The sequence below is a fragment of the Abramis brama genome (genome assembly GCF_963993115.1).
Source record: "Abramis brama genome assembly, chromosome: 14".
In the NCBI taxonomy this organism is placed as follows: Eukaryota; Metazoa; Chordata; class Actinopteri; order Cypriniformes; family Leuciscidae; genus Abramis; species Abramis brama.
Window position 1 is genome coordinate 19482062 of NC_139976.1, and position 10218 is coordinate 19492279.

At 36.9% G+C, this 10218-nt stretch overlaps 1 protein-coding gene across 1 annotated transcript; it reads left to right on the forward strand.

Moving 5' to 3' along the window:
- Positions 1-2648: 2648 nt before the first annotated feature.
- On the forward strand, positions 2649-6897 carry LOC311095990 (interferon-induced protein with tetratricopeptide repeats 5-like). Its single transcript, XM_084134893.1, has 2 exons — positions 2649-2932; positions 4272-6897. The coding sequence occupies exons 1-2, from the start codon at positions 2919-2921 to the stop codon at positions 5707-5709; spliced, it is 1452 nt and encodes a 483-aa protein (XP_083991019.1). The 5' UTR covers positions 2649-2918; the 3' UTR covers positions 5710-6897.
- The last annotated feature ends 3321 nt before the right edge of the window (positions 6898-10218 follow it).

Below are 10218 nucleotides of genomic sequence, written 5' to 3' on the forward strand. Positions count from 1 at the left end.
AGGAGCAACTTTTGCTAGGTATTCTGATTAATTATATTGTCATTTTGCCTCCACGTCCCCCCGATTGCCCGCGAGCTTCTCCTCCCGTCCATACGGTAATCTCTCTACTGTGCGACAGAGAGTCACGTGGTTATGACGCAATCGTTAGCCTACTTTTACAAAAACTGCTTCTACGGGGCCATAACATAAGCTACAAGGTAATGGAGCATTTTATACATTGTCGTGTTTCTTTAGAAATAAATAATGGACAAATGGAGTCTTCAAACGCCTCAGATGTAAAGTTATTCGCTGTCAAAGTGACGCCAAAATGAATGGGAGTCAATGGGATGCTAACTGCAGGTGAAGTTCTGCTACAAGATGGTGGCACGCGGCCGGCTTCAACTTCCGGTCGACTTCCTTCCCGCCTGATAGCCTACTCAGTCTGATACAGCGTAATAGCTATCCGTTTTTCTCCGGTCTGAAAACAGCCGGGCCAATCAACGAACAGAGGGCGGGCTGAGAGCCGTGACGTAGATGCTGATTGTACCGTGGATGCATAGATTTACTTCACATAATCTGCAAAAGTCGTTCACAGCCATGTTTACTCCGGTATTTCGCTCGATGGTTTTGTTTTCGCATCATACATGTTTACAGTGGAAGTTAGATGCGGCTGAGCATGCGCATAACACACGCCATAACCAAACGTTATGTGATTGGCTTACGGGTAACCAATGATTTTAAACATCAGACAAGCGCCCCCCCCACCCCCCCGCAAGAAAGAAAACGCTTTTCAATTATGCCATGCCAGACTCTGTCTACGAAGCAAAGCGAAGTAGCAGAGTTTGGTATTACCAGGCTATATAGGCCTAGCCTTACAGTAAAAAAAAAAAAAAGAAAAAAAAAGTGTCAGTATCTCTTACAATTACAATTTGAACTTTTCTTCATAGTAGAGCAGAATTTTTTACTATAAAGCAGCTCATGAGCTCAGAGTGTTCATATTTTTTTTACTCGCGGACATCCTGACTGGACTAAACAGAAGAAATTAACCGGAGAAGGCAGAGCCTCAGAGCACACCTACCTATTACGTAATCGCCAAGGATCAATGGTAGAGGTGTTTACTAGCCAGAGCAAAAGTTAGCATTGGCAAGCTGTTTCGAGCTCCCGAATGAACACAAAACAAACTTGCCTTACCCTGATTTTGTTCGAAATGACGCAACACTAGTTTGTTCTTCGATTTCGCTTTAAGTAGCCTATTGGGGTCTTTAGGGTTAAAGGATTGGGAATCGGATTATAGGTCAATATAGAGCCTACGGTCACATAATTGGAAAAATATAGGACATTTGCAATAACAAAGAGTTGCATTTGTGAGGTCCTGCCTTCATCCCGCATCATAGCTGTGCTGAGGTTTAGTCAGATGAGCTATGTTTGTCTTATTTTCTTATTGCATGTGATCCAGCTGGGCCAGTTCATTGAGAGATTTGTCCTCTGTACAAAGTGCATTGGGTAAGAAGTTAAGTGATCCAGAATGCTGGCTTCAAATCATGATTTTACATTTTCAAAAAAACATAACTTAGTAAGATTTATAAGCTGTTATCATGGGGACCAAAAATGTCCCCACAAGGACAAGCATGTGATCAGTTGAAGACTAAAAAAAAAAAAAAAACCTGAACCACACAATTATTATTAAAAATATTATTGTATTAAATTAATAAATAAATATCTTACTATTGCAACATTTTACTGGAAAATAAAAAATAGAGAATTTAGAAATAATAATAGGCCTATTTAATAACAATATATGTTAAAACAAAACTAGTAATTACTATCGCAATAATTTTTTTTTTTTTACTGAACATCAGTAAAATTACAATACTAACATTTAAAGTTGATTTAATTTCTCTGCTGTCAAACGTTAAACCATTGAACAGATTTCTAAACGATTCTTATTACGAATTTGGGAAGATGATTTGCGCATGTTGTGTCCCCAAATGCAAATTATAAGCGACTCAAACACACACAGTAGCATTTACTGTGAATTGAAACTGAAAATGAACATACTGAAACATGCAGCGCGTCACCCTATGTTTATGATTACAACAGCGATTTGATGATCGCACTAAGCCATCACATTCCCACAACCATGCATTGTCAAAATTCATAAAAAAGGGTGTTGCTCAGATGACGCCGTTTGCAATACTAATCTGCAGCGTACCCTCACTTTTTCTTGCGTGCAATTAAACGGATAATCACCATACAAGCAGAAAGTTCACTTTAAAAAAAACAAAACAAAACAAAAACATTAGAGCGAAAGGGCGATCTATAGTAGGCTAGGCTATTATATCTCTCTATATAAAACATATATAGCCTACTTTAGGCTATTTAATCCACACATTCCACAGGAATACAAAACTATCGATTATTTAAAAAAAGGTAGCTACAGGCTATGGAGCTACACTCTTCCAGCCTAGGGTGAAGTCATTGAGCAGCTACATTAACAACGATTTGGGATAAATAGGATACAATGTAACTTAATGGAAAACTATGAGAGCACTCTGGCGCTGCATAATTTTAAACAGCTCTGCGCTTTTTCATACAAGTGTGACGAACTTCAATCTTAAAATAGCACGGCACGCAGCGGTGTTTTTTTTTTTTTTTTTTTTTTTTTTTTCACACAGCATCAAATTTCACACAGCATCAAACTGCCAGTAAATCGAATTAAATTTTGAGGTAACACCCCGGGTGGTCAATCAGATGTCAGGGGCGTCCAGTGCCACCCGTGACATCCCTCTGCTCTGCCTCCAAAAGTGCTCGGACACAAGCAGGAAACTAATCGAGCCCGACGCTTCTTTCAGGAAACGAAAGTTATACGCAGCATAGCCTACCTGAGCTTGTGCAGCAGAGCTGTACCGTATCATTTCCCGCAAGCTAAAAGAAAAAGGATGTCAGAGATGAGGTAAATACTGTTTCTATATATTATTTGTCTTGATTATGAAACTAAATTACAAAGGTTAATGCTTTATAACAGTCTGGAAAGTTTTGAAATCTGGTCGAGGAGACCGAGGGAGAGAGACATAGTTACAAAAAAATGCATAGCCTTATTTGACTTAAAAATACGATCTACAGGACAAAAACCAAATATGTGGTACGAAATTATAATTTCTTTTCAAGTTTAAAATGATGTTGTGAAATTGGTTAAATAAAAGAATGGTATCATCTGAATCTTATGTTGATATAACACATCAACTTTTCATCTAGGCTCCATGTAAAAAAAAGAATAAAAAAAGGAAGAAATTTAATGGCTATTCAGACAGACTCTTTCCCATAATCAGCAGCTATGACGGTGCAGCTTTCTCTTGGTTTCTACTGAAGATAATCAGGGCTTGGCCAGGTAAATCAGAGGCTGCTCACTGCAGAGCAAATGGGTGGAGCTTATGTCTAGCTCCCCCTCACTAGACGTCCAGCGAGGAGGAGCGAATGTAATTTGGTCCTAATGGGTGGAGATACAGTATCCAACCACACCCTAACCCTACCCACAACTCTATCCCTCCACCCCATTAGACGTCCAGAGAGGTGGAGCTGGGTGACATTTGACTCTGCAGTGAGAGCCACTTGGGTAAATCCCTTGATGGCAAACTTCTTGCAAAACTAAGGCCACTGCTGGAAGAAATATTAGCCTACTACGGTCTGCAGGGGGCGCACTCTTTGCATCCACATTTACTAGTATAGTGGTGGGATATACTGATGAGCCATTATGAGTCTATGACCCGTCAGAGATAAAGCGAATATCGTTGATTATCTCCTAACAAGGCCAAATATTAAGGTCTGGTTAGATTAGATGGTAAGCAAACAATCAGTTCTTGTAATCAACGTGATGAATGCAGGAAAAAAGGGCAGTTAAAGTACTGAGCAAAGTTGACACAGGCAAGAGTATCTCTGAAGCGGCAAGGCTTGTGGGTTGCTCCCGGTCAACAGTGGTGAGAATTTACCAGCAGTGGTCCAGTAGGGGGGGAGCAGCCAGTCGATGAATTGCCGCTTGGTCAAAACACACAGTGTGCTGAACAATGACACGATTTTCTTTTAGAGCTTCTGTACAGATGAAATGAATTCATTTTCCTGTTTTCACTGTAAAGCTGCTTTAAAACAATCTGTACTGTATAAAGCGCTGTATAAATAAAGTTGACCTGACTTGACTTCATGACAATGGTGTTCCATGGTGGAAGTGGCCTCTTTCAGCAGGGTAATGAGTTGTTCATTTCATAATGAGTTTGCTAATTCATTTGTTTTCTTGTCAGTTCAATCCAGGAGAGTTTACAACCAAAACTGGATCAGCTGGAGTGTCACTTCACTTGGAACATTAAAAAAGTTGATCTAGTTTTAACAGATATCGTCAATAGGCTTGAGGAACAGGTCAAGATGGGTCTAGGGGGGGAGCTAGGAGTCGCACGAACTCACTGCTCTTTAGGATATGTGAAATTCCTTCTTGAGCACAAAGAAGGGGCCCTTACCCACCTGTTGAAATCTGAGACACTCATTAAAGAAAACCTTGGAGAGAGCTGTGACAAGACTCTAATTGTCACCTATGGAAATTTAGCCTGGATAAACTACCACATGAAGAACTACACAGAGTGTGAAAGTTACCTGATGAAGCTTCAGAAGATTAATGAAACATTTCCAACCGAGTCTTCACCTGTTCCAGAGGTGCTTGGTGAGAAAGGATGGGCCTATCTTAAATTCTCTCGCAAATATTATGACAGAGCCGTAGAAGTTTTCCAGAAGGCCGTGGAACTGGATCCAGAAAATAGCGAGTGGAACGCTGGTTATGCCATTACTCTGTTTCGCATTGAATCTGGTACATCTTGCACTGTGGATTCACCTGCGATCAAACAGCTGAGACTGGCCATTGACGACAACCCAGATGATGATGCCTTGAAAATTCTTCTAGGAGTTAAACTTTTGTTATGTTCCAAAAAGTTGATGAATGAGTCTGAGAAACTAATGGAGACAGCTCTGAATGGCTCTCCAGAAGATCCACATGTCATAAGGTATGTTGGGAAATACTTCAGGAATCAAGGATCTGTAGACAGGTCCATTGCACTGCTGATGAAAGCACTTAAAAGATCACCAGACTCAGGTTTCATACATCATCAATTGGCAATGTGCTACAAGACCAAGAAAATTAATTTACAGAAAGAAAAACGACTAGGAAGCCAGACTGAGGTAAACAATGCACGAAATCAGTGCATTTACTACTTAGAAAAGGCAACTTCTCTGAAAGCTTACTTTATCATTGCCATGAGTGAGCTTGCACTTCAATACGGAGAGAGAGGTGAAGTGTCCAGGGCAGACAGTCTGTTCCACAGAACATTTAAGACAGCTGGAGAGAAAAATGATTGTGTGCATGTAGTGCATTATTACTATGCTGAGTTCCAGCTGTACAGTTTTAGAAGTGAGGACTTAGCAATCAAGCACTACAAGGAGTGTTTGACAATGAATCCACATTCTAGTGAGGGGGAAAGAAGTGCAAAGAAACTGCTGAACATTGCCCAGAGATGTATCAAGGTTCGCCCAGATGATTGGAAGGCCAATGAAATACTGGGATTCATTTATCAAATGAAAGGGGAAATGTTTGGGCAGACCAAAAGCTATTCGGCCACTTCAGATAGCGAAGAAGATGATGAATACCATAGTAATCTTAGTGAGTGCCTTAAAGGATGCACAATTAATGGTTAAAAAACCAATGGGCCTTAATTGTGCTCAGAAAACATGTGCATAGACACAAATTTGTTCTTACTTTCGTTCTAATGAAATCCTGGTGAATCCTCATGATGAATCCAGGTGATTTCAACTGAGGGTGTCCCCGCAGCTAGTAATTTGCATAAAACATGCCCAAACTATGTCCATATAAAGGCATTGCGTCTCACATCCCTCTTTTTCTTGCAAGCTTCCGCTTGAGAGGAAGATCTTTGAGTAAAGTGTTGCATTTGCAAGACATATGGTGAATTCAGGTAAAGTGGGCTATTTAACCTAATTGTACACAAATTCATTAATAAATTTACATTCACTGGTTATTTTATAATTGACCATGTATAATTTACTTGAAAACTGTGTTTTAAGAAAATGTAGAAAACAATCTTTAAAATATGGTTAAATTTAAGGGTCAGTTCATCTTATTCATTTATTTTGTTAGCCTATTTTTTTGCATATGTTATAATCCATTTTTTTTAACATGTTGTAGAGTTAATTTTCATCAAAATTCTGTTACACTTATGCATGTTCTACATTTATGCATTTCACAGATGCTTTTAAGGTATATATTCTCCTGCATTCTGTTACGACAGAGCCCATGACCCTGGCATTATTAACGCCATGCATTTGAGCTACAGGAACACTGTTGTTGTTTTACAAAAGCCAGATATACTATCAGTACTTGCAAATGAGTATACAAGTTTTACAGTCTGAAGGGTAAAAATCCAAAACAGTTAATCCTAAAACAAAAACAAAAAAAACTTGCCAGTGCTTTTTAAAAATGGATTTTATAGCACTTAGTTAAATGAGTCGTAATAAAAGTAAAATAATGCTTTTTTTGTCTTCTTTTTTAGCAACTCAGAACGTGTCTTTTGAAATGATGTATAAAATAAAAATCATTTTAATTTTGAAAATTTGAATATGGTGTTCAGTAATGAGTATTTTAATGTGTCATTGTAGGGAACACATTGTAGGAATGTTGGATGTGTCATTATAAGTGCAATTATAATTTGTGTTAACATGTGGGCTAGGCTTTAGTTATACATTAAACTTGTATCACTTTTACAAATAGTGAAAATATTTGATGCAAAATCTTTTTGTGTGCTTTTTGTGTTTGAAAATTTACATAATGACCTGCCTGTATTGATTTTACCAATAAAAAATTTCACTTGATGTCATGTATGATTCTGTAAGTTTATTCGAGCAAAAGGGTTTGTTTCACAGGATACACTGATCACAATCATGTTGGTTGTCAGACGTTGGTATTGTATTATTAAATTAAATTGAACATGACACATTACTGACCTCAATCACAGTTTATCAGTCAATATCTTTTTTGAGTTACAAAGAATTATTTTCACTGACAGTGCGTATGTTGTCTCTGGTACTACCGTGAACCATCTAAAGTAGGCTATCACTGAAGAACTGTTAAAGTGTAGCAAACTCATGATCATAACAAAAGGCATTACTGAGCAAAAACACCATATGATTTTAAAACCCTTTGAAGAACAGGAGCAAAGTCCTCTGGAGTTTTATAGAGTCCTCCTCAGCATTAAACAATATAATGAGGCGATATAAGAGCACTAGCCTGACTACGTCAGACTTCGTACTTCCGCTCAATTTCATTTCGCTTCTGTAGCCTACTCAGTCCGAGACAGCGTAATAGCTTTCCGTTTTCCTCCGGCCTGAAAACAGCCGGCCAATCAACGAACAGTATGTTTTCGCATCATACATGTGTTTACAGTGGAAGTTAGATGCGGCTGAGCATGCGCATAACACACGCCATAACCAAACGTTATGTGATTGGCTTATGGGTAACCAATGATTTTAAACTTCAGACAAGATTCAGCTTCAGAGCAAATTAGTGTCTTACATCGTACTGGCAAGTTCACACACCCCTTTAATGTTATTTTAGTGATCTCAGACTTTCAAAGTCGGACATAATTAGTGCCGACGTGAATAACAATCTTAGAGTATTTACGAATAAGCATTTTTAAATTTTAAATATTTTCACATTTCATACAATAGAACAAGGCAAACAAGGATTTATTTATAAAGAAAATGGAAAGATGTTCCTTGACACGGAGAGTAATGCAGAGACTTCAGCCAATGATGAAAATCATGAATTCCTCAGTAATCTTTGTGAATTATATAATTAATGATTTAAAAACATTAGTCCTCATTTGCATAGGCTCCTTAAGTGTGCAGGAAAACGGGTGCATAAGCAGTCCCTGCAGCTGGGAATTTTTTTTGGGGGGTCTAGAACAAATTTTCATACAATTACAGTAAAATTATTTTTAGTGAGCAATTATTGATGAATCATAATTTTGATGTGAAAACATTCGTACACAGATTTAAAATTGTGCAGAGTGAAGGATACTCAATAACAAGTGACGATAGTGGTTAGTTACCTCTGATATTTTACTTTTTACTTTACAGATCTGTTTAATTTATTCAGTTGTTAGAATGGTAGAATTTGTGCATTTGTGGGGAAAACTGTTAAGTCGGTTGTCTTACTGAACAGAATGTTATAAAATATATATATAAAAAAATGTGTCACCAGATATTTGTTCAAAATGGAGAATCTCTTTTATTGTTAAATGAATTGAAGGTGGTCTTAATAAATTTGGTTTTCAGTAGCTTCAAATGACATTGCATAGAGAACACATAAGGATGTTACATGTTTAAAGGGATAGTTCACCCAAAATGAAAATTTTGTCATCATTTATCATTTAAGAATATATATTGAAGAGTATTGGTAACCAACAGTGGTTGACTCACTTAAAAAAAAAAAAAAAAAAAAAAGATTTAATGGGTTTTATATAAAACCATTGGGTTCTGGGCTCAATTTTTTATCCAAGAAGGAGAAATGTCTTAAACGATTGCATCATTTTTCATGTTTAATGGGCTATTTAAATTTTTCTAGAGGTAAAGTATGTTTACGAGCTGTTAAATTCATAAACTTTTATTAAAATAAAAAATGGATTAAACATTTTTAAATTAAATTGATGGGAACCCCTAAAAGGTTCTATATATGAAGCACCTGACAGAACCCTTTATGGTTCTATGCAGAACCTTCTCTTCTAAGAGTGATGGACAAAGAAGCCCCACAGACTGTCATGTTTATGGACTTTCAGTTGGTTGTCATGAGTTCTCTTTGTTTTTAGTTTGTCTGTCTTGACCTAATTTCCCAGTTTCATTTAAAGGAGAAGTTCACTTTTAAAATGAAAATTCTGTCATCATATACTCACCCTCATGTTGTTTCAAAGCTGTATGAATGTCTTTCTTCTGCTGAACAGAAAGGAAGATATTTAGAAGAATATCAGTAACCAGACAGTTTTTGGGTCCCATTGACTTCCATAGTAGGAAAAAAATATACTATGGAAATCAATGGGACCCAAAAACTGTCTGGTTACTGATATTCTTCTAAATATCTTCCTTTCTGTTCAGCAGAAGAAAGAAATTCATACAGCTTTGAAACAACATGAGGGTGAGTATATGATGACAGAATTTTCATTTTAAAAGTGAACTTCTCCTTTAATTAGCTAATTTCCCTGGTGTACAAATACTTCCTGTTTGGTTCAGTTCAATATCGGTCATTGTCAATGTTAGTTGTGTTTATGTTACTGGCTACCTTCCTGAGTATTTGAGTTTGCTATTAAAGGACTATTTTGCAAGATATCCTGTTTCAAGTATCTTTGGATTCTAAGACCTGTGACACAGACATTATAGCTATACATTTTTAAACCTGTATTTCTTTGAAAAATAAAAACACTGCTTTTTGTGTGCATTGCGTGTTAAGAAAATTGTTTTTACCAGTAACTAATATCAATTGTGAGATGATGCAAGCCACACTTTATACTCTTGAAAATTAAAAATGGAACATTACCAATATATATTTTTTATGGTTTTATATAGTCTAATTTTTTAACCCAATGAAATCGATGAAATTCACTATTACTAAAACATTACTAAACATTTAGTTCAGACTGTTGACATCAAGTTCTAAAGGTTATAAATTAGCCCCATGCCTTATAGCATCCATTATATCTTCAGTCTCTTGCATAAGTCTCAATAAACTCATTTGTTATCCAAAGAAATGTTGAAGAACTGCTAGTTGTAGCAAACATAAAAAGGCATTGCTGAATAAAAATATCAGACCTTTACAAACCATTCGCAGAACAGGGGCAAATGCTGCAGCAATACAGCAGCTCAGACTGTCCAGATATCTAGGGTTCAGCACTGTCCTCTACTGACTTAAATAACATACTACAACTGGAGTATAATAATCAAGTATAATAACCTACATTTGTAATTCCATGTCCACAGGAAAAAAATGTCCACAAGAAAAACTCACTGAATACTGACGCATTATTATAAAATATGAGACACAAAGAAAATAGATAAAATGTAAGTCTAGTGTTGTAACCCACTTTCTTTAAAGCATGCAACTGTACATGAGAATAAATGCTTTTGAACAAAAAGTCAACAAAA